The sequence below is a fragment of the Panthera tigris genome, chromosome B2, assembly GCF_018350195.1.
Source record: "Panthera tigris isolate Pti1 chromosome B2, P.tigris_Pti1_mat1.1, whole genome shotgun sequence".
In the NCBI taxonomy this organism is placed as follows: domain Eukaryota; kingdom Metazoa; phylum Chordata; class Mammalia; order Carnivora; family Felidae; genus Panthera; species Panthera tigris.
Window position 1 is genome coordinate 113,762,408 of NC_056664.1, and position 25,785 is coordinate 113,788,192.

At 40.2% G+C, this 25,785-nt stretch overlaps 1 protein-coding gene and 1 long non-coding RNA gene across 2 annotated transcripts in view; both read left to right on the forward strand.

The window, feature by feature from the left end:
* Nucleotides 1-266: 266 nt before the first annotated feature.
* RSPO3 (R-spondin 3) overlaps nt 267-25,785 on the forward strand; it is an 85,975-nt gene continuing 60,456 nt past the window's right edge. Inside the window, exon 1 of the mRNA XM_007078654.3 lies at nt 267-656. Coding sequence (XP_007078716.1) covers nt 560-656 — 97 coding nt within the window. The 5' untranslated portion in view covers nt 267-559. The remainder of the gene's footprint in view (nt 657-25,785) is intronic.
* LOC122238433 lies at nt 4,675-11,565 on the forward strand. The gene is made up of 4 exons (XR_006217353.1): nt 4,675-4,742; nt 6,171-6,219; nt 9,241-9,347; nt 11,522-11,565. It is a non-coding gene; the product is annotated as an uncharacterized LOC122238433 (long non-coding RNA).

Below are 25,785 nucleotides of genomic sequence, written 5' to 3' on the forward strand. Positions count from 1 at the left end.
CTCGTCCCGTCCTTCCCTCCCTCCCTCCCTCCACCACTGGAGCGGCTCCTACTCGCGAACAGCAGAAGCAGCTCGGGGTCTCTCCGCCGCCCCTTGGCCATGGCCGCGGTGCCGACGGCGCCCGCTCCCCTAGGATCCCCGGGCCCCCGCCGTTGCCGCCGCAGCCACCGCAACCTCTGAGCCCAGTGGGCCGCCGCCGCCGCCGCCGCCCCCCGCCCGCCCGGATCCCACCCGCCGCCGCCGCTCACCATGCTACCTGCGGCCGTCCCGGCGAGGCCGCTCGCTGCTCGTGGAACCTTCGCTCGCGGTGTTGACAGCCACCGTTGCGGAGCCGCCGGGGTCCAGGGCTCGGACAATTTGAAAGTACAATAGTTGGTGTCCCTGCACCCGACCCGCTTCGTTTGCCATCCCAGCACGCCTATCGGATCTGCGGGGAGAAGTTGTCCGCTGCTTGCGTTCTCCCTCTCTGTACGCCCAACACCTACCTATATTTCTAAAACATTTAATATAATTAACGGAAGAAAAAGGAGAAAAGGAAGGGAAACATTACTGGGTTACTATGCACTTGCGACTGATTTCTTGGTTTTTTATCATTTTGAACTTTATGGAATACATCGGCAGCCAGAACGCCTCCCGGGGAAGGCGGCAGCGAAGAAGTAAGTGCAGTGTTTTTTGTTTTTGTTGTTTTTTACGCGTTTGCTCCCTCCCGCTGCTTTCACCTGTCGGGTCTTCTAGCCTGTCCAGAGTCAGCTCCCAGCTGCAGCGGTCCTCCCGCCCAGCACCCCACGCCTCCGGGAGAAGGCGGTAGTCCAGGCTCCGGTATTGACGGCGTCTCTCACGGCTTCTCGCTACGCGCCCCTGTCTTCCTCCGCATCCTCGCGGGTGCCAAAGCGGGCGGACCGGGCGCTAACGTGGCTCCCGCCCCCTCGTGACTTAAAGTTCGCGGAAAAGTTCTGTCTTTCGTTAGACTAGCTCTAGGTATTTGTGCTTTCCTTCCGTGACTCGGGCGGGGGCCCGAAGCCCCAAGCATCCTAGACGCCCGACCCGCGAGTTGCCCCTGGCCACTGAATAAGCGCCGGGGGAGGCGCGGCCGCGGCGCCCGCTCACCTCACGCCGACGCCTCGGACGGGGAGAACTAGCTCGGGTTGCGAAGAGCTCGCGGGGCCGGCCTGGGAGCCAGCGAGCAAGCGCCTGCGCGGCCGCTATGCGCAACCGCGCACGGAGAGACCAGAAAGGCACGCGGGATGCTCGGGGTTCGCGTGTCTGCGCGCTTGCTGAGCCATTCGCGATTCCACTCCGCCGGCGGGGTGGGGGGTGGGGGGGTGAGTAGGCACTGCGGAACCCGCCGCTGGGAGCCAGAGGTGCAGGGTTTCCAGTTACGATCTTGCCCGTCACGCGTGAGCGCTTTTACCGTCTCAGGCTCTTTCAAGGGTCCCCTGGGGCAGACGGGGCCAGTGAGGGTGGGGTTCCCCCCAAAGACTTAGGCTCGCCTCCTAGCTGCCCCTTATCCTGACTCCTGTTCCTTGGACGGTTATTTTGTGAAGGCATCTTAAAACAGTGCTCTGGCTTGAATTAAACAGGTATCCCCAGGGCACCCTCAACACGGGCTGGTCTGTCTGAAAGGTGGCGTCTTCCAGAAACTAGGAGACAGGCGCGAGAATGGCACGTCTCCCTGCGCCCGGGTAGCCCGGGTAGCCCGGGTAGCCCGGCGCGCTGGCGTCTGTGCCGCCGTGGGGAGTCTGTTCGCAAATAGCAGGGCCGGGGGCGACCCTGGCTCCAGCGTGGGGGGCGCTGGTAGGGTCAGGGAGGGAGAAACCTTCCCGGAGCTCGCCGGGGGCAGAGAGCGGCGCTACTGCGGTGGCCCCTCGGACCTCCGCCGCGGGGGAGCCAGTGACGCTTGGCGGCGACGCGTCCGGCGCGCGGACCCTTCTCGCAGCGCCGACCCGCGAAGCCTCTCGCGGCGGGCGCAGCGCAGAGGACACAGCACAGGCTTGTGTGAGATGGAGATTTAGTAATCGCTTCTCTGCGCTGTCTCTGCCCTGCCCCTGGACGTGAGGGTCCCCTGAAAGCTCCCTTTGTGCCACTCGCCTCGGGCAGACAAGGTCTGATTCACCTGAAAATTGCCTTTAAAAAACGTAGCTGGGCCCAAGCGCCAGGGGATCCGGCTCGGTCTCACCCGCCTCTGAGATCGCGTAGCAAGGGGCAGGAGGGCCCAAGCTAAACATGTCAGGGCACCCGATTTATTATTCTTGGCCTCTGAATGGTTTGTGTTCTTCGTAACTCCTCCATCCACCCTTTCAGTCAAGACGTGCGGCCGCCTCACAGAAGGAACGGCCTGGGGCTCGAGCCTTGCCCTTGCGCCCTGGTGGTCCCTGCCTCCTTTCCTCCTCGGGATGGGGCAATCTCGTCTCTGGTCGGTTGGGAGACGGATGCCGGGCCTAAAGGCAGCCTCTTGCTTTACACTGCTCTTACCCACTACTGCCATCACCCCACCAAGGACCCCAGGGGCAGGAGCTGCACAAATTCTGGGGCGGGACAGGGTCCCGAGCGTCAGTACAGAGGTGCCTCTGATTGCTGTTTAAGGACCCCTGTTAATGAAGGAAGACACAGGGGGAAAAAACTGGCCATCCATTCGTTCCTACCTCTCCCAGCTGACCCTCCCGCCTGCCCCCCGAGGACAACTGTGCGGGAAGCTGCCCTGTGATGCAGCCCCAAAGCTGCGGAGAGCAAGGGATGACGCACCTCTAGGCTCATACTAGGCAGAAATCACAGAGTCAAAGGGGGAACTGCTTTCCGACTTGCCTTAACCATCTCAAGGCCAAGTCAGAGGCGCCCTCTGGTTGTGTAGCGGGGATGAGAGAAGGAGTGGGTGGCATTGGGTTGAAATTCCAATTATTCTGTGGGAGTGGTGCTGGGAGAGAGCTCCCATAACAAGGGACGCTCCTTGCTTCTTAGCCCTGGAGTCGGCCTTGGCGGCTGGGTTTGCTGGTGCAACGCTGGGAGAGGGGCGACCCCTTGCGTCCTCTGAGGAGACAGACGAGGCTCCTGGCAGGTGCAGTATGATTTTTTGGAGAATCTGGAAGGAGTGGAGGGTAAGGAGAGATCTTTGTTAAATGTCCATTGAAACTCAAGGCCAAATTTCGTGTACATGTACTCGTTTCTTTGGAAATTTGGGAAGGAAATGTGTAAAACTTTTTTCTTCAATTACGGTCTAGGGGAAAAACTTTTACGAAAGATAAGGTAGTAGTCAAAGGTATTTTAGGAAAAATATAAAAAAGCGGTCCTTACTATTTTTCCTAAGAGACAGCTAATGTGAACATTTAAGAGTATCCTTTTTGGCCTGTAGTTAAATAGCTTCACTTTTCTACACTTTTAAAATCTTAACTAAGGATACAAGAGATAGAAAATTAAGGTGTAAGGACTGTTTTTTCAAAGTTTTTTAAGTGATCTCTTGAATGTTTTAGTAGAAAAGTTTCTTGCCAAAAAAAAAAAAAGACATTTGTTTGCAGTGTTAAGTATTGTGAAGTGTAAGGGACCATGGTTAATCCTCAGATGTAGCAGATGAAGTCACGTTAGTATTCTCCTGTTTTCCTGACACAAATGCTGTACCATTTGTCTGTACTTTGTGAAAACTAGTGATCTTTAAACATGAATTGTGTACTTTAAAAATATATGTGGAGTTATGGGTGCAACAGATACACAATAACCTTTTTTTTAAATCTATTTGGATTCATATACAGCTTCTAGAGATGACTAACTTTAATTTATTTAAGATAAGAATGAAATGCAACTCTTACTTAAAACTCCCCAACCAGCAATGTTTTCAAAGGCAAGGCTTGGCTTTAAGTACAGTGCTAAATCAAGAACCCAAATCCAGTTCTTAACTCATTTCCAGCTCAGCCTTTGCAACTTAGTACAGTCAGCTTCTGAGTTTCAGATTATATGCTAATAAAATTAAAGGTCATATTTACCATAATGATAATAACCACAATACCTTACTGGCACATTGAACTTTCACTTGAATTATTCATTCAGACCCCTAAGTAGTAATGTGAAGTGCGGGCATTAATATTCCCATTTTACAGAGAAAGAATCTGAAAAACAGACTAAGTAATTTGTACAAAGCCATACAACTAGTAGGTAGAATTTGTCTCCTGCTAGTTACACTACCTGCTGATCCATGTCAGAGAGAAAATGTCAGTTATGTTAAGTAATACATCTGATGGTCTCCAGACCATCATTTATCCACTTTGAGGAATAAGCTGTTCTGGTTGACTGAAGATTTTTGGACTGATACTTACATTAGCAACCAACGTCAAAAAATTAATTATTTAGTAATAACAGTAATAACGTATACTAGTAGTGAAGCTTGCTAAATATAATAACATTATTTGGTTATTTAGAAGACATTGTAGGATCATATTATTCCAGAAGATTATTGTTAGAAACATCATATGCCTTTGTAGTATACATCTATTAATTGGATTTTAATTGTCTGGATTCTAGGTACACACAAGTTGTGAAAAGCCATTGCGTGCATAATAATTACAAAGCTTCCATTGCACAATCTGCGAAACTTCTAAAAATATTTCATAAATATATCTGAAATAAAGGAGTAAGAATACAGGACAAATAATTTTAATGGTAAAAAAATAAAAGCCATCTTATTAGAATACTCTGGTCATTGTTCATGACATTGTTTTGGATGTGGAGCCATTCTTTGGGATTCTGATACACTCTTGGTAATTACACTGCTAATTCTAGTAAATAACAACTTATAGGATAGAAAAAATATTTCATTCTACTTTGCATTTGTAGTATTAATTTTGAATGGAAACATGTTTTGGATATTGGCTACAATGCGTTTTCCTATCTGTCTACCTTTGTTACCAGTCTACTTTGTTTTTGAGAGAAACATTGTTTAATAGATGGGAGACATGAGTAAAATTTGCTGGAGAAAATATATTCTGCAACCTATCATGTGATATCTATGAATCAAAGCAACAAATTTAAACTCGTAGGCAGTAATGGCAGTATCTAAAGACACTCAAAAGACATTTATTTTTGTAAATTCTGATATAGTCACTATTATACTATCAGAGTTATTTCTTAAAATATCTTTTTGTTAACTATTTTAATTCCTTGTTTATTACTTTAATGGAAGGATTTTACTTAGAACATTAAGAATGATTAATTTTTAAATATTGTGTTTTTAATCCCGAGCTATTCCATGAAAAGTAATTAAGAATGTAAGAATGAGTGTGAAATTGACTTAATATCATTTCATTGTTCCTCTAAGCATGAAATATGAACAGTATTCCAACTTATAAGTAGAAAAATTTTGCTAAATCATTTCTCCACTAAATATTTTACACATAATTTAATATTCTACAAATTAGGTCCCCAGAAAGCAATGAATGGAAATTAAAACATGTACTTACATTTGATTTTCAAGTTATTATGGGGAAACCATACATGCCACGATACTGCAAAACAAATTTCTTAGTCATTTGATCATTTTAGACTATTTCAATCTGGACAGAGATCTCTAGATTGCTACTAAATATCTGAAAATATTTTCCCATTAATATTTTAATGCAGTCATTCTTTTAAATTCTATGTATATACTGTGTACAGTTGTCAGAACCTTAAATGGAATTAAAGACCAAATGGTCCCTTTGAAATTACAAGAATGAAGTGTCAAAAAAATAAAACTATTCTACATATAGTTATTTCTTAAATCATCTTTTCCTGCTTTATCTCCATCTAAATGTTTCATTTTGGATGTTGTCCTAACCTTTCTTCCTATTTTCCCACTGTCCACTCATCCCACCTCCCAAAAATCCTTTTCCAAGTAGTGAATTCTTGAAATGCCATCAGAGTGGGTATTATATTTCATGAAATGTAAGATTCAACTTTGGTTACCATTAGGAAAACATCATTCAGTTCTGAGAGCATGGTAAGGATCATGCAAGACAGTGTGTTGAAATTACATGTTTTACTTGGTTAGAGCTATTTCTTTTCTGAACAGTGCATTTTACATTGGCATGCTTTTGAGAATGATCATTTGAAAAGTGTTGCATCATAAATTATATAGACTTTTTTAGCTTGCTTTTTGATTTTGAGGGAAAATGTGGATTGCTTTCTTAATTGTGGATTTTTTTCTTCAGGTTTAAAATGATTGGATTATCTTAAATTTACCATCTGTTGGACAACCTAGTAAGTTTGAAATGCTTTGCAAAACATGAAGTGTGAAATGTACATCTGTAAAATTTACTGCCCATTTTTTCTATTTATTTAATCCCACCCATCAGATATTTCCATTCAGGAATATACTAGCATTCTGCTTAAAGTACTGATCCAGCAATACCAAAAAGAATGGAATGTTCCATTCTCAAGGATTGTGGGGGTGCTGAGAATGTTTAATGTCCAAGTGCCATTGAGTACCATGAAATCCCATTTTCTGCTCCAAAGACTTTGCAACAATATGAAACTTTTGAGCAAAATACCTACATTTTCACATTTGAAAAGTTTAAATAATTTCAAAAATTCATTTTAAAAATACAGTTACAGGTGCCTCTTATCTGATAAGAGCATTTCTACTTTCTTTGTTATCTTGGCAAAGGACCTAGTTGCCATCGGCTGTCACTAAAATTCTTCTGGAAGTTTTATAGAGAAAATTCAGTGGTACTACAGAATATGATTGCCCAGTTAAATATGTATTTAATAGCTTTTAGCTGTCGTTATGCCTTATGCAAAAATCTAGTCCAGTCTTCGAAACACTACCTGATTGGCATTCCATCTGACATTTAAGAATTTGATGAATAGCAAGCATCATAAATTCATGGTAGAGACTGGGACGCTAAGATGCAAATGAGGGAGGGGCGCCTGGGTGGCTCAGTCAGTTGAACCTTTGGCTTTGGCTCAGGTCATGATCTCGCAGTTTGTGAGTTCGAGCCCTGTGTGGAGCCTGCTTCAGAGTCTGTGTCTCCCCCACTCTCTGCCCCTACCCCACTCATGCTTTGCCTCCTTCTCTGTCAGGAATAAAAAAACGTTAAAAAAAAAATTTTTTTTTAAGATGCCAATGAGGGAGAATCCCCAGGGTGTGGTGGAGAAAAGTAGACTGGGAAGTAGAACTGGGTTCTAGATCCAGCATAGCTACTAATATTTGGACGACCCAGGCAAGTCCCTTCACCACACTAGGTTGTAAGTCCTCATCTGTGAAATAGGGTGGTTGATTGAAAATTTGTAAGTGATTCCTACAGTCTCTTCAACTTATCATCTTTTGGCTTGAGAACGTAAATCAGGCTAGGGAGTTAAACAGTTCTTCTAAACTTAGTTGTCCTTTTCAACTAAGTTTAGTGGATGAAGATTGAGAATGCAAACAACTATAAGTATTCATTTATTATAAGGAAATGCATATAAAGATCCATTTGTAAGTACCTTATCAAAGTACAGACTGAATTAATTATGATATTTCTCATTCTTCACAATTTCTAGTGCCCCAAAACTGTAGCCATAGCACCAGTCAGCATACTCAGTCTTCAGCAGGCCTATCTTGTCCTTGAGTCTTGGGGTGCCTGGGGAGCTGGTTTGGAATGCACTAGAGAGATCCTGCAGAGCTCCCCTACCATGGCAGGCTTTCAGAAGTGGCCTGTGCTGGAATGGAAGAAGCAATTACAGTGGCCCAGGTTTAAGATAATAAGGGCCTGTGTTATGATAGTGACTGATTGAGCAAGGGTGTGTATACAGCACATATTTTCTATTGATCGAATGTATAGGTCTTGGCAACTAATTGGATATGAAGGGAAAAGACATGGACACATTTGGCAGTAAACTTTGTAGTATAAGGACTCAGAATCGGATGAATGGAAAAGTCATGGAGATAAACAAAAAGATGGGAAAGTGAGAGAAGCAGACTGAGTAGGAAACTTATTTTTCTTTTGAGCTATCTTTTGTTTGAGGGCCAGTAGAGCATCCAGTAGCTCAGAATCAAAGTTTCAGAGTGTCGGGGCTGAAGATAAGTATTTTGCAGTCACATAAAGGAGATAGTTGAATGCATGAAATAAAATCTAGTGGTGCCGTATTTATTATTAAAAGGGTTTGCATAGCTGACACTGAGACTCACTCTTATTGGTAGTATCAAAATAAGATTAAGGTACTTTCTGTATTTTAAAGAATCTAATATATCATTCTTAACTGCAGCTTCTCATTTTTATAAGAGAATGGTCACTGAGCTGCATTTTTAAAAATTATTTTAGAAAGAGAACACAAGTTAGGGAGAGGGGCAGAGGGAGAGAATCTTAAGCAGGCTCCATATTCAGCGTGAAGCTAGACTTGGGACTAGATCCCACAAACCTGGGATCATGACCTGAGCCGAAATCAAGAGTCAGATGCTCCACCGACTGAGCCACCCTGGTGCCCCTGAACTGCAATTTTAAGTTGCCAAATCATGCAACTGGACATCATACTTGGAAATCTTATCACCTGTGGAACTGTCTTACCTAGCCACAGATCACAGGAGACTTAAGAAACTTTATGATAATGAAAGATATGTTCCCATAAGGTGTAAAAAATGCTTTTTAAAAAATCATTCCATTGGGATCTCCTCATAACAGCATCTCCTCATAACAGTGGCCTTCTCCTTTCAAGCAGATTTCTCTCCAAAGTGTGCTCTCTTATAATCAGTGGTTCTGAGGATGGGGCGGAACTTAAAGGAGCCGAGTCCCTCTGGACAGTGTGTGGATTCCCTCTGCAACATCTCTTCTGTGTAGTTACCCAGCCCTAGTAACAGCTAGGACCCCACCCTCTTTCTCCTCCTATTCAATTTTGACCTTCTGTATCAGAAACAGGTAGTGTTTTCCAGTGTGTCTGTTCTTCTAGTTCTCTTCTGAGTACTTGGCTTGGGCATAGGATTCAATTAAGTTATGTTAAAACATCTTTCTAAAATGAATACACAATAATGCAATGCACTATATTCACTCCTAAAAACTGTCCTCAGAAAACTAGCTGGTAAGCATATTTATAATTATACCCCAATACAAAGCACATTCCTGAAAGCAAGTGGTAAAGCAGCCCCCATTTTATAACCACATAATACAAACCACCACCACACAATATAAAATAACAGAATTTGTGAGATGCTTATTTTAGAACACTGTTTTTTTAACATATGCTTGATAAGTTGGTAAGAAAAAGAGCAGCTATTTTCTCATTGTTATGTTCTTTTCTAATTCAAAGGGACGTCACAGGTATGAACACAGTCATCTTGATAAAGGCTTTCACAGAAGGAAAGGCGTATTGGTCACATTTTACTGATATGAAAGAGACAAAAATGTCACACCAAAGTGAGTGTAAATGCCTTGTGGCAAACTATAGTTTCGTAGTCCTCAGACCACTGTTATATTCATATATTTGTTATTTTACTATACATTTATACTTATTAACATGAGTGTTGAGATACTGATTATTATCTACATAGCTGCCATGTTTTGGGGCACCTGAGTGGTTCAGTTGGTTAAGCTTTCGGCTCTTGACATTGGCTCAGGTCATGATCTCATGGTTTATGGGTTGGAGCCCTGCGTCGGGATCTGTGCTGACAGTGTGGAGCCTGCTTAAGATTGTCATTCTCTCCCTCTCTTTCTGCCCCTCCACAGCTCGCTCGCTCTCTCTCTCTCTCTCTCTCTCTCAAAATAAACTTAAAAAAAAATAGCTGCCATGTTTTAATCACCTGTGAGTGCCAGATCCTGTACTTGATGTTTTTGCAAATGTTATCTCATTTAGTGTTCACACTTACCCTGTAAGGAAGGTACCAATAGTCTCATGTTAGTTGCCTAACAGCACTCAACAAAAATGTGGTGGACCTGGGATTTCAGCCCAGGTTTGGCTCCAAAGCCCATGTCCTTCCCTGATTTCTTCACATCTCCTCGACTCCTGGGATTATTACTTGGGCGGTAATAGGTGTATTTTCTCAAACCTCAGCTCACCTTTTCTTTCCCTTACTCTCTCTTTGCTCATTTTTTTTCTTCCTCCTTTAATAAACCACAGCTGCTTCCCCAACATTTACTATAGAGGTCATTTCTGGTGTTCTAGTACTTTCTCCCACTTCTCTTTCTTTATTTCTACCCCTTTGCTCTCTTTCCTTAAATTTGCCCTACTGATGGTTTTTAAAAATAAAAAGTTGTTGATTTTTTCACTAGAAGCAATAGAGTAGCACATCTTATATGAAATACTTTGAGATTATTCTTCTCATGTACCGTGTGCATATCCAGGAGAAGATTAACTTGGGCATGAGGATGTGGGAAAGTTTATAATTTTGCAGTTAAATATCAAAAACCTTTTATGTAATTTACACCCACAATAGATATTTCACTGGCTAGTTTTTGTTTTCCAGAAAAGTTATCTTTACGGTGTTTCATAAAATCTGCTATTTATATTACTTTTACCATGAGTATTAACAGCAACCTCCACTCCAAATTCTTGCTTTATGGGCCTTGGTACAGTGATTTTCAACCCTGATTTCAAATTAGAATCACCTGGGGAATCTTTAAAACAAAACAAAACAAAAAACTAATGCCAGACTCCACCCTGGGCCAAATGAAGCAATCTCTGGGGATGGGCCTGGACATCTGTATTTTCAAAAGTAGCCCTGGTGATTCTAATTTGCACCCAAGACTGAGAACTACTGTTGAAACCTTAATTCAAGAGTAACTATTACAGGGGCACCTGGGTGGCTTAGGTTGGTTAAGCTTCCCGACTCTTGATCGTGGCTCAGCTCATGATCTCATGGTTCGTGGGTTCGAGCCCTGAGTCGGTCTCTGTGCTGACCCTGCAGAGTCTGCTTGGGATATTCTCTCTCTCTCTCTCTCTCTTTCTCTCTCTCTGCCCCTTCCCCACTCTCAGGCTCTTTCTCTCAAAAATAAATAAGTAAACATTTAAAAACAGAATAACTATTACAGCCAAGCAGCTGTTAAAAACAATGCCAGTTTCATGGGGGTCAGACAGAAAAATGCACTTGTGTGAGGCGTGACAAGAGATGAGATATATGTCCTCTGAGCAGGTAGTAGTTTAAAATATAAAGTAGTCTGATAGCCCCATATTGTTTATCAATAGAGTATTGTTAATTAAACCTGTGGCACTGACCAGAACACAGCAGACTACCTGACAGAGAATTGTTTCAGCTGAAGAGTCTAAGAAAAGAGAGCAAAGTGCACACAGTAGGACACGATAGTGTGTTTAACACTGACTTCACAGAGCAAGAACATTGCTGCTGGGAGACGTGCACCCAGAGGAGAGCCTGCTTGCTGCTGAACTCCTCCGTGGGTGAGTGAGGCAGTAAATGGATAGAAGATGGGGTATCAGCCATACCAAAATTTTTTTTTCAAAGCTTCTTAATAATAAACAACTGTTTTCATGTCTTACCAAGTGATTGGTAATGTGCCCTCGAGCCCTTTTTGTTTTTAGAACACACGTAATGGTTAGAAAACTGCCTAAAAGAAATAAACATTCCTTTCTTTTATAGTTTCAACAATTGCTGACTAACTTTAGATTGACTACTGTTGGTGAGTAAAATTACTATAAATAGCGTACTTTAACTCCATGTTAATGGGTTAAGTTTTGTGGTAGGTTGTTTACTTATGAACTTACTGCTTTTTACTTCTGTCCTAATGTGCTCTTCTGTGGGTGGTTATCTTCATTACATCTCATCTATTATTCTTTTCCAGTCAATGAAGGATTTTCAAACCTTGTCATAAACCAGGGAAATCTCCATGTAAAAGTGAAGTGGAAGTCTGGGCTTCCTGTCAGACTTAATTCGGCTTGTTAAGGGGGCTCCTTGGGAGAATTTGGGTTCTAGTGAGTCATCAGGCCAAATCCCAATAACCACAATTGCCAAAAGTAATTAGACTGAGGAAAGCCAGGCTTCTTGGGAGGAGGGTCATCACAGCACACTTGAGCCATTGCTCCGTGGTCAGACCTAGTTACTTGTCCCTAAGGATTGGGAGCAATCATGAGTTACAGAGAGCAGGAAATCCACCAGAAAACAGTGCTTTTCCACCACTTTTTTTTTTTCTTCAATAGATTATTCACCCTAAGCATGCAAGAGATGAAACTGTGCCCGTGGCATACACGGTATAAACTGCAGTTCATGTCACCATCAACTTGACAACCACTTTGTCTGCCTGCAGGGGTGCATTTGCACACACAAGGAGCTCCTGCTGCTCTGCAAGTACTCTCCTTCCCATCCTCAGTAGATGAGAAGAACCTAAAAAGCTTACTCTGAGGCTTTGTAGAAGAGGTGTCTGGTTAGGATGGGAAAGGAAGAGATCCTTGTAAGCATCCTGAGTTCAATTTAGATATAATATTACTGAAGTAACATTTGGAAATAAGAAAATCATAGTACATTTCCAGGACAGGGGTTCTAAAACCTCCAGAGCTAGGAAAGGGCCAAGAGTGCACTTACGATTTCTTGTACTGAAAAGAATACCACTTAGAAACATGATGCCATAGTAGCTAAGGAGAAGTTATCAATAAGTGGTGCTCTAATTTTAAACTTGTAATATGTTAGAAGTTAGAAGATTGCTAAACATTTCTGTAGGAAAATATTCACGTAACACAAAGATATCTGTGCTTAATAACCTAAGTGAAAGTTCACCTTTGAAATTATTGGCAATTGCCTCAAACATCCAAAAAGGATACTCTGTCACTCTATGTGATGGATCTTTAATTGTACAAAGACACAGAGTTCCCACTGTTCACTGTCCTTAAATGGGGGGAAGTTTCACATTCTTTTATGATTCAAGAATAATTTCAGATTATTTCAATACTTCTGTGACTTTGGATCACTAGCTCTTTTTGTTTAAACATGTGGCTGGGAGATATTGCTTACTTTAAATCCGTAGAGAGGCAGGCAGTCAGATTCTTTTTCTGGCCAGCATTCTCTGGCAAGTGGCAATGTCCAGGTAACATTTGGCAAGTAAACCTTGGCCTCATGCACTGTGCACCTTGAAGAGATGCAATGACCTCTAGACAATATGATATTACCAATTTGGTAGCACTGTATATTTGATTTTCTTTGGTCTTGAATTTGACTATGAGATAATCTAAGAATAGAAAAATTTAATTTTTGGAAATTTAGCAGCAGAACTGTGACCTCTATTTACTTGTGTCACTACCTTTGGAAGGCATGTCATTTCTGCCATGAAATACAAAAGATAGAGACAAATGCTGCTTGGCCACAAGCTATATGAGCACATACTGAGCTGCTGAGTATTTGTTTCTTACAAAATTCAGTCTTGTCTTTCTAATTTATGACCAATTTGTTGACCTAAGTCCAAAAGGGCCTTCATTACTATTTGGTAACAAGAAACCCCACAGGTGGCATCTTTAGCCACCCTGACCTCTATTCACCCACTCACTTCATGCCATCCTCAGAATAACTCTTGAGGTATCTCTTAGCCTCTTCCATAAAGAGGAGGCAGTCTCTCTTTCCTATAGCACATTTCCGAGACATCCACCCAGCTTTCCAGTTCTATCCAGGGCTTGATGTAGACCCAAGCTTTTAACATAGATCAGTGGGATTTCCTAGGAAGCCAGTTAGACTTACAGGATCTTGTCGATGCATACTCAGCCCTGGTATCAATAATCAATAGCATGTGCCATTCTACCCACTACTGAGGTTCCAGGGCCCAGCCCTGATTCATATCTGTTTTCAGACTTGTGAGCATTATGAGCCCATACGTCAAGGTTTAATTTCTGATAAATCAAAGGACAGTTCCAGGAAAAGAAATTCCCAACCATTTCAGGCTACCACTGCCATTTTCAGCATCCATGTGCACATCTCACTGAAATTCCAGAAATTCATTAAAAACTGCCTCTGAACTTAATATATTATCCATACTATAAATGGAGAATGTACAATCCCAGAAACCTTTATGTAATAATTTTTAACCAAATTACTAAATTAATAGGCTGAGGGGCAAAAGTACTATTGTTCTTCAGGTAAGAACACATTTTAAATGAAAATTGGCAGGATTTTCCAACGTAGGATATTTTCTCTACCCTACCCTAGCCCCAAATCACTTCCTCAAACACTCTTAAAATTCTAAACCACTACGAAGATGAGTTGAACAGTCTTAATTTTAGAATCTTCCAAAGAAAAAACAAACACACAGACAGCCGAGTTAATTTATAAAACACTGCTGCATTTATCTTGGCAGATTTCAGTTCTCTCCTGTCTAACTCTTGCAGGCTAACTCACACTCAGCAATTCATGGAACCAACAAGTCATTTCTATGTATTAAGCACATTGGGAACCATTGCACAGAATAAGTCTGGTGCTTCTTCTCACTTCTTGTACAAGTTTCTCTTCTCCTATACAATTCATTTACTGGGTCTCTGAAACCTAAATAATCCCTTTACTTTAAACCTGAAGCAAATGGAGAGTCATTTTTACAAGAGCAATAAATGAAAGTGGCTGTTGAGATACTTTACTTGAATTGGTCTGCACACTGAAGTACCTTTTTGTTAATACAAACCCTTCATATTCTAGCAAGCAGCTCCCTGAAATTCTAGGGCTGCTTAAAATTATACGACCAGAGACCAGGAATCTCCCCTCCCCCACCAGTTCCCTGCTCCTGGGAGTATGCCAGCAATTTTGCAGGATTCATTCTGACAACTGTTCTGGTGTAAATATTTAGAGAAATCCTTTCCATTAGAGATTAAACAAAGTGTAAGTAACTGCTCCTAAATGATAGATCTTATTAATGTTTGCAACAGCAGGCCTTATGCTATCTGATGCACAGATTCCAATACACTGGAAAAGACTAAGGGAAAAAGAATCAAGACAGGAATTACATGTAACTGTATGTAATGTGAACTGAAAAATATTGTCTTAAGTTGCTGTTGTAGAGACATGGTTTAATTTGCACAGAATGTAGGAGAAATGAGTTAATTTAAATAGAAAAGAATAAAAGTTTGCTACTGGTGTTTTAATGGTTTATAAAAGATGGGGGGGGCGGTAATTACAGATCTCTTTATCAGCAGGTTCAAATGCAGTTCTTAGCTATTTCTCCCTTTCCCTCCAAAACAAAGTAATAATAGATCTGAGATCCTATCTGATATAAGCTCTGGTTTATATATTGTTAAAGATTATTAAAAGGGATAACAGCTGGGCTCTAGTGCTTATACAAATACCACTTGTTAAAATAGGGTGGTACCCTATCTCAGGGGGTAGAAGCACACTCATGTTCCACTTCTGTGCCTTCCTGTTTGCATGGCATTTGGAAGTATTTATTATGTGCTAAGGGATAACACAGCTAAGTAATTTAAAGCATCAGAGCCTTCACTGACTGAATTTAAAACTAATTCTACACTATTGATGATTACTATCATACTTGACTAAAAAAGGTATACATCCTGTAGACTAGTTATTGTTTCTCCTTGCCTTTGATGATTTAAGGCCTCCACTATAATCTAAAAACCTTTAATTTTAATTCATTTCCTTCACTGGTATCACTATCTAAGATTTCTCATTAATATACTCAGTTTGCCTTCTTTATAGGAGTAGGATTTTTTTAATGCTTATTTAATGTTTATTTATTTTGAGGGAAAGAGAGACAGAGTGTGAGAGAGGGAGGGGCAGAGAGAGAGGAAGACACAGAATCTGAAGCAGGCTCCAGGCTCTGACCTGTCAGCACAGAGCCCAACACGGGGCTCAAACTCACGAATGGAACTGTGAGATCATGACCTGAGCCAAAGTTGGACGCTTAACCGGCTGAGTCACCCAGGAGCCCTGGATTTTTTCCCCCCTGTGGAAAAGCACTATGATGCTATGTAAATAAAAAGATGTAAAATAAAAAGATGCTATGTAAATAATGTTAAAATATCTGCAGTGGGGTTTTACTTTTCCTTGTTTTGCTTCAATCATGTAATAACAATCATTCACTGCTGAGTCTTTAGTTGAATGTCACTTGAATCCTACATTCATCCAAATTTAGCAGAGAAATTAATAAAAAGATACATACTTTTTAATTTTTTTAAATGTTTATTTATTTTTGAAAGAGAGACAGCACGAGTGGGGGAGGGGCAGAGAGAGAGGGAGATACAGAATCTGAAGCAGGCTCCAGGATCTGAACTGTCAGCACAGAGCCCTATGTGGGGCTCGAACTCACAAGCCATGAGATCATGACCTGAGCCGAAGTCAGACGCTCAACCAACTGAGCCACCCAGGCACCCCAATAAAAAGATATTTTAGGGAGAAGAAATGGAAACTTCATAACCTTCATTGCAGAAAAATAACATCTTTCTAATTGCCGTTTTTAGACCTAGATCTTCTTGAGTTTGGACTATAGTTCAAGAAATCCCAGATTAGGGGGCAGGTAGATTGTTTTCTAATAATATTCTGCTGTATAATTTAGAGAAAACATTAATTTAGTCTACGATTCCATTGCACACACTATAAAATGAGACTCATAATCTTTCACTTATCTGAAAGCAGGAGATGTAATGTGAACTGCAAAATATTTCCTCCAACAGGAAAATCAAAGAACTCTGCCTTTTCCTTCTTGTAGCATGCTGTTCCCTTAGGTAGATAGTTGTCTGTCACAATTTCAGTATGGACTTAGGACTTCAATTCAAAGGCATGAGTTTCTCCTCATACTTTCATGGAGTTTTTTAGACCATAAGTTTTTAAAGCTAACCAGTGAAAAAGAAATTCTATTGGGGAAAAAAATAGGAGGAAAAATTGAGATTAAACTTAGTCCTCATTGAAACAGCATAAATTCATTCATTCAACAGCAATTTATTGAACATTTAGGATGTTCTGACATTACAAAAGTGAGCAAAGCACACATACAACCTGCCTTTGTGGCATGTCACAGTGGTTAAGGAAAGAAAATATAAAACTCGAATTAAACATTATTCAGCTGAAGATAAATCAGAGCTGTTAGACACTCTTTCCAAGCTGTATAGCATTTCTTCTTAAGGCTTGTTTAAACAGAATTGGAAATTAATGAGATCATTCATAAATGAGCCAACGCACATTCAGATTTTTCTCTGAGAAATAAGGGTACCAGATAGCATGTGAAGAGTGAGGACGAAGCAGGAAGGTGGAAGGAAGATCAACTGAAAACACTGGAATTTATTGGGCCTCCCAGTATTATCTTGTCTGAAAATTTATGACCAATGAATAAGAGCCATCGTTTAGCATGACATTTGTGACAATCATAGGAAGTATGCTATGCGTACTGTAAACGCAGTTGGCATTGTTAGGTAAAGCTTGTAATGGAGTGGCATAGTTTAGCTGAGCAAATTTCCATTTTCGGCACATTGACTAATTTCTATAGTTGAACTTTCCCACTAGTTCCCTAACTGGAATTACTCTTACCAAACAAATATTAAAATATTGTATGTTTAAAAATAGTGCATTTTTGTCCATCTCACAGAGGCATTTTTCAAACCTTTTATGGTAACCCCTTGACCACTACATGGAACGTATAATCTGATCTGCTTAAAGCACCAGTTTGGTAAACTCATATCAACATGTTATTTGGATTTCTTATGTAAGTCTGCAGATGACCTTTCCTAACATCAATTGATAGCTTTAAAGATGTTAGTTGCCAGAATTCAGAGCCTTGAAAATAGCATGATCCAATTCTTTTCTGTGTGTTATTGCTAACTTGTGAAAGCTTTTGAGTAAAGAAAGGTAAATATCCAGGTGTTTTTATATGTATTATCTCATAAACCTCACAACAATCTCACGATATAGTTTATTTTATAAGTGAAGAAACTGAGGCTCAAAACCATTAAGGAACTGACCAAAGTGACAGCCAACAATGGTACAAGTAAGAGTATACTCAGATCTTCTGACTTAAAGCACAGCTTTCCCGTTACACTCTGCTTTTCATCAAGAAGAGAAAGCCAGAGAAGTGTTAAATGGAGAGTTCTCTCTACAGCTGAGATGGTACCACAAATGGCTACTCAGACAAGAAATGAACTTGAGAGAGAGTAAATTGTGTGGTCAGCAGTGGTTGCTTGAGGAGAGCAATGAGAAGGCTTTAAGTTGTTTTTAAAGCAGGGGCCTGATAAGATCAGAACTATTGTTCTTAAAAGATCACTCCAGGGGCGCCTGGGTGGCTCAGTGGGTTAAGCATCCAACTTTGGTTCAGGTCATGATCTCACAGTTCATGAGTTCAAGCCCCGCGTGGGGGCTCTGTGCTGACAGCTCAGAGCTGGGAGCCTGCTTCAGACTCTGTGTCTCCCTCTCTCTCTGCCCTTCCCCTGCTCGCACACTGTCTCTGTCTCCATCTCTCTCTCAAATGTAAATAAAAAATTTTTTAAATATATATGTGTATATATATATGTGTGTGTGTGTGTGTGTGTGTGTGTGTGTGTATATATATATATATCACTCTAATTGCTAAATGGTAGCAGTAGTGGTGGTGGGAAATGGAAACATATGAGCTGTCTTGGTTAAGGATATAGAATCCATAGGGAAGAGTGTGTAGAGATGGGGTTCCTAGACTCCTGGCTTTAGCAACTGGATTGGTGCCATTTCAATAGAAAATACTAAAGAAGGAGCACATGTGGATTTGATATACAGCATGTTTTCATAGGTAGGAAGATTTCGGGAAGCAGTGTATGCAGCATAATCCCCTCATATTACTTAAGAAGAAAAAGAGAGTCCAGAGAAGTAAGTCAGCTGGCTGAAGTCACTTTGTAGTGGACCAGGGAGTAGAAACAACTCCTGTGGCTTGCTGTTCTGTAACACAAAATGACACACAGAGTTCCAAGGCTGGCCTTCCAAAGAAGTGTTCTGTGGATCTTCTGGCAATCTGATTCTTATTTGTATAATTAATGGTAATTTCAAAGAGAATTATCTGCTCGCTGGATCAACACTTATTTCACAATCTCTTTATTTCTGTACTCCATGAGATCCAAATCTAAAAAGTTACTATAACCTGTTGCCTTAGTCTAACATGACTCATGATGGGGCACAATTTAAAACAACAAACAAATTACACATACTATCATCAAATATAGCTGTCAATTTTCTCATCAAATGTATTCTTATTCTCTTCTTGGGAATGGTTAGATTCAAATCTGGCCCTGAGTTGGTAGAGTATCATTTATGCCCACTATTAACTATAACATATCAATATAATTTTGTACAGCTTATAAACATTGTCTTATTTGATTTTTTTCAATACCCTTATGAAATGGGCAGAGCAGGGTTTTACCATTCTCATTCTACAGATGAAACTCAAAAGATGTTAAGTGATTTGTATAGTATCACAAAGCTAGTAAATTTGAGCAGAACTCAATCTCAAATTTCTGATAGGGGCATATTTGTTTTGTTTTAACATATAGGATTTTAACAAATCCTATATGTTTTTTTTTGTTAGATATAGAGTATTTTTGTTAGATAAAATAGATATAAAATAAAATAAATATAAAATAGATATATAAAATAGATATAAAGTATTTTTGTTAGATATAGAGTAGTGAATTTGGATTCTGAAATTAGCTCCCTCTAAAAGTTGACAACAAGTCCACAGCCTTTCCTGGATGGCCACGATCCCCATTTATCTTCTGTGAAGTTCCTCCTATTAGTATGATGTCTTTGGATTTCACAATAATGGCATATAAATTGGGGGAAATCTTTTTCACAAATTAGATTATTCTTAATGGCTGACAAGGTGAATTGGTGGATCATTAAGGTTCTTTCCCTTTAAGTACTCATGTGTGAGCCCATCCAGGGGGAAAGAGATGCTGTGGGGAAAGACTGCTAAATAAGCTATTTTAAAGACTGACCAACAATGCTTTCAAATCTAAAAATAAAACTCTAAGCCCATGGCTCACCTAATAGCCTTTATAAACTAAAAGAAACTAAAAATAGAGACTCTTTGTAATATACAGTTGTCCCTCCTTATCTGCAGGGGACACATCAAGACTCCCCGGTGGATGCTTGAAACCAGGAATAGTACTAAACCCTATATATACTGGTTTTTTCCTACACATACAGACTTATGATAAAGTTTAATTTCTGAATTAGGCACAGCAAGAAATTAACAATAACAACTAATAATAGAACAATATTAGAACAATTAGAACATCATACTGTAATAAAAGTTATGTAAATGTGCTCTCTCTCTCTCTCTCTCTCTCTCTCTCTCAAAATGTCTTATTGTACTCTACTCCCCTTCTTCTTGTGATGCTGTGAGATGACCAAATGCCTACGTGATGAGATGAAGTGAGGCGAATGACATAAGCATCAGGCTACTACTGACCTTCTGACTCTGTGTCAGAAGAAGGATCATCTGCTCCCAAAACATGGTTTCCACAGACAACTGAAACAGTGGACAGCAAAACCGTGGATAAGGGGGGGGCTACTGTAATACTCTGTGAAATGGTTTTTTAAAAAAGACCTTTTCCATTTTGTTATTCACTGTCTATAATTAGTATTTTTGTTAGATATAGAGTAGTGAATTTGGATTCTGAAATTAGCTCCCTCTAAAAGTTGATTAGCATGCCTTCTCATGATAGTGTACAATCCAACATGCCTGGTGGAGATAGGATGCAAAGTGAGCCAGGTTGTATCTCTTTTTTGTAAAAAAAGATTTTGGCTCTGTAGTCTCAATGTAGAGTGATTATTTCTAATGGACCACAGGAAAATGTGTCTTATCCAGTGAGGAAGGTGGAAAATCAGAGGAATTTTGGTGTCTTTGCTCCTACTCTGGGCAGTGTTCATGACTAACTTTCTAGGTCCTGTCTCCACAGTGACTACTCACCAGCACTGAATATCAGGGAATGATCTCAAACTCTGGAAAATGTGATCGGATATTGATGCCATAAGAAACTAAGGTTAACTCCAGCATTTTAGCTGTCTGGCTTTGGAAAACTCTTGGCTTTCATACCTAAATTCATGCATGCTCAGGTGTGATGGTTGAAATGCTGTATTAGAAGAATCTCCTCAACTTTGTTTTCTGAACTCCTAGAACACATGAATTTTTTTTCTTCTTTTTTAATATTTTCATTTATTTTTGAGACAGAGAGAGACAGAGCATGAGCAGGGGAGGGGCAGAGAGAGAAGGAGACATAGAATCCGAAGCAGGCTACAGACTCTGAGCTGTCAGCACAGACCCTGACGCGGGACTCGAACTCACGGACTGTGAGATCATGACCTGAGCCGAAATCGGACGATCAACCGACTGAGCCACCCAGGCGCCCCAACACATGAATTTTTCTTCAGATTCCATAACTTTTCAAATCCATGACGGTTCTTTGTTTATCTTCACGTAAACTCCTTAGCCTCTTATTCATCTCCTCATGTTTGGTCTTAATTTTTTCTCCCTTTAGTTCTCTCCATAAATTTTACATTTTAGTGAAATCAAAAAACCTCTGAAGAGTGCCACTAAGGCTAGGGGATCCTTCCTTGTGAAGTCACCAAAATTTCCTAAGTCTCAGTTCTTGATTTGGGGGAGGGGATTATTTTTTATAAAATGAAGGGGTTTATTTGTTCTTTATGGTTTATTATGAGCCCATTTATATGCCTAGTCCTGGGCTATGAGTTTGGGATACAAAGCAACAATAAGACAAGTCCAATCCCCTAGGACCTCAATATAATCATTTGTACTTTTCTCCTTCAGTCACCTGTCCTTCTAGTTTGATATTTCTTTTTCCTTTTATCGCCATTAATTACATCATTTTGTTCCTGATCTCCCCAGTTAGAAACCCCCAAATCAATATTATTCTTTCGCGTACCCATTTATAGATTTTTTTTCATTTACCCATGTAAAATTGATTGTTAAATCCTGTCAACCTTGCCCATTCTTCTTTGGAAATAATTTTAAAATCCTGCCCTCTTTTTTCCATTTTCCCATTAATGCTATTCTAATTTAGCTAATAGCAGTGCCAGGTAAGAATATAATATCTTAATAACTCAACTTTTAGTGTCTCCTCCTCAGAAATTATTCTCTTTGTCATCAGAGTATTTGCTTAAAACAAAATTAAATCATGTCACTGATTTGTCTATAAACGGTTCCAAGTTATATATAAGATTAAATTGAAACCCCTAGCCAGTTTCCTCATGTTTCTCAAAATCCAGCCTGGATGTCAGGTTTCCCAAGTAGGTGGTTCCAGATGGTTAGTTGTCTCCTTTCTGCCAACGACTTGTACATAATATTTACCACCCTGGCTGTACTTTGTTTATGGTCTCTCACTGTACTTCAGACTCCTAGGTCTTATCCACCTTTCCATCCAAAACACCAAGCTTTGTTTGACAAACAATCTTAGGAAAAAGGAGAAAATGTGTTGGGTGTGTTCTATGGTACCAGAACTTCCTGAAAGACAGGCAGGTTAATGGGGAGAGGCTTTAAGATGTTCAATATGTAGAGATGCTGTAAAATAAATATATTGGCTGCCCCCAAATATCATAAGATTTGTTTTACTAGACGTAATTAAATGGACGGTTCTGGGGAAGCTGTTTGAACTAAATCCCTCTAAACTTTCAAAGGTTTCTGATTCTGTCAGCTAGAAGCTAATTAATTATGTGGACCACAGTGTTCTCATCTGAAAGTCAAGAGGGAAGGAAGAACTGTAAAATCCTCTTAAATTCCCCAGTTATATTCACCATTCTCCCAAATCTTCTTTATGTGTTCATACATAACACTCTTGCTCATAACATTCTCTTCCCCCCTTCCCATTTGTCTAAGGTCTTCTTTTCCTTCAAGTCTCATAACTATTCCGAACTGCAGGCTGGCACCTTCAGATACCTCAACCATCAGTAATTGCTCTTGCCTTGTAATAATTTCTGTTGCACTAAGTTTCTGGTATGTATATGTATGGGCCTTAAAATATGAAAAGACTGTTATACTAACTATATCTTAGGCTTCTTGAGTTAGAGACCATGTTTTGTCTTCAGTCCTAGAAGAGAAATCATTGAATAAGTACTTATTTGTGACAACAGCAGTGATGTGATACTAGAAGTGGGGTATCTGTATCACCGGTGTTGCATTCACCTGAGGTGCTGCATATAGATGCGACTACCCGGGCTCACCTTTTCATTCCTGAATCAGAATCTTTTGGAATGAAGTCTATGCATTCACATTATTAAAAAGTACCTCAGCTCAATTTTACACACGGTACAGTCTTAGAACTTAACTGGCATAGACCTTCAGGATCTCTACACCATTCTGATATCATTTCTGTGGTATACCTTACCTCTTTCCGCCTGTTTAAGCAGGCCCTTGTTTTCAGTGGGTTGCTAGAGTCCCAGAGAACTTGTTGCCCAGAATGTTGTGTGAGACTACCATATCTGATACTCATTAAAATCTGTGTCTGTGGTCCTTAAAAAGTAGCCCCTTCCTGTGACTGTTAACGAGTTCCAGGCTCCCTGAGTTTCCCCAAATCACCTGTGTTAGAAAGAAGCATCAGCATTCTGCCCTCTCTCCAGTTTTCTTACTTGAAGGGTTTTGAGAGAGTCAGTAGTGAGTAAAGCTTCACAGCTGTCTTGAGTAAGAGTGGAACTAGTACAAGGTTATAGTTAGTACTTCTTGGGTAAAACGAAATGCTTTCTACATACTGACTTGTAATGAGTGCCCATAAGAGTGCTAGGTGCTTACATGGGATCTCAATTCAAATAGAAATTCCCCTGTTACAGATGAGAAATCCTAGGTTCAAAAAGCTTACTCAACTTTTGTCTAAATAACCAGACTGTGAACTCCTTGACACAGATTATTGGTTTTATTCAACTTTGGATGCTCACTAACTAGAAGCATGTAGATGTTGGACAGTTTAATTGTCAAAATGAGTAGCTGGATGAAGAGATCAATTTTGGTTATTCAGCTAGTAAATGTCAGAACTGTGTATGAATCCAAAGCCAGTTCTCTACCTCCCAGTCCCTGTGCTGCTCTGGAAAGTGTGCAGGCCCATATCTGAATGAGGTAGTGATGCAGTGAACCATGCACAAAATGTATCATATGCACAAAGGTGGATATCTAGCACCTTCTGTTCTGCCAGCAATTTTGTGAATCTACGAGAAAAAACCGCTTATTTTTTCTGCTCAGGATTTTAGATGTGACCCATAAAGCTGGATTTGTTTAATGATATGCCCTCTATTTGCACATCTTCTTGTGCCTGTTAAAATACCACAAGTCTTTCGCCTGCTGTTTGCTTACACTAAGACTTCAGCCATCAGATATGCTGCTCTAGCATGCTATGTGGCAAGAAGATCCAAGTTTATTCAGAATATAACAAAGTAGAGTTTGTTTTTAGCACAAACTGAAGTTTGTTTCTTTCAAGAATGCAAACTTAGTAGTTATGGAATCACAGCCATGCCGATTCATTACCATTAAACTATCACATTTTCTGTTTATGTTGATTTCTAATTAATTCTCTACGTTAAAAAAAAAAAAAAGGAATGGAACTCTCAGCCAGACCAGAGTACATAATGATTCCCACTGTTGGATGAACACTGTTGGATCTGTCTCATGAAAAAATGCTGTTATTACCACCCACTAACTCATCAACAGGTCCTGGCTCTCTACAGAATCTGGGTCTCCCTTACCCCTATCCACTCCCTCTTGTCCTCTATTCACCTCCACTTGGGAACATGGCCACTTGGAAAAGGGGAAGCTTTCCCTTCCTTAGCAACAGCTGGAGATGCTGATTCAGTACCTTACATTTTACACCCGTAGCAGGGTGCATTAACCTTAAGATAGATTTTCTACTTGTGGTCAAGAAAAAAACACTATTTTTGGTTCTACAAATACTTTCTGTTGCAGTGTCAACAGCAGAATCAACTATAGTTATCTGGTAGGTCACAGGAAAACTAATATGGCTTTCACTACTTTTGAAGAATGAACTTGGGAATTAACCCACAGATTATTAATTTATTTAACAGAAAAAAGAACAGAATATAGAGATTCTAAAAGAAATATTATATTAGAAGTGAAAATTATAATGCTGTTGCTCTAAATTACCTAAACTTTGTCAATATGCATCACTAATGGCAAGAATTCAGAAAAATGCAGAAAAGAGTATATGCAAGATTACAAAATATTTTATTTTTTATTCTGTTTATTTGTTCTTATGATCTATTATGAATTCCATAATTTCCTGTGTATTTTTACCACCACCTCTATAATAAAAAAGAATGACTCCACTCCAATAAAAAAGAATGAAAATGTAAAACCCCAAAGCAAACTCAAATTATTGCTAGAGAAAGATAGGAGAAACAAAGGAGAAATGAAATGTTTCCAAGAGCAAAGAACATGTAAATTGATGTACATTCTCTTCAAAGATAAGAATCAGAGTGTAAATCTCTATCTTGTAGCTAGTTAGAACATTCTCCTCTAATATAAAAATTGGTAAGACAACATGTTTCCAAGGAACACAAGTTGCTGGTTCCATTTTATGATCCATAAAATTAACAAAAATTAAAGTAAATAACTATGTCAGGCAAAATGTGTTCTTTCCTTTCCTTCTGATATTCACTTAGCAACGCAGAGTCTAAATACACTTGGTATATAATCCCAGGTATTTACATTGGCCCACACGGTTCTTTAGGATCTGGCTCTACCCTCCTTCTTTGACCTCATCGCATACCACTGCTGCAACCTCATTGGTTCCCCTTGTGCTGTTCCTTATGCCTGGTTCTTTCTCATGGACTTAACATCTTTGCACGTGCTGGTGATCCACCTGGGATATCTTCCCTCCCTCAGGTTTTCATAGTTTACTTCTTCTCGTTCTCTAGGTCCCAGCTCAACAGTGACATTTTAAAACGTGCCT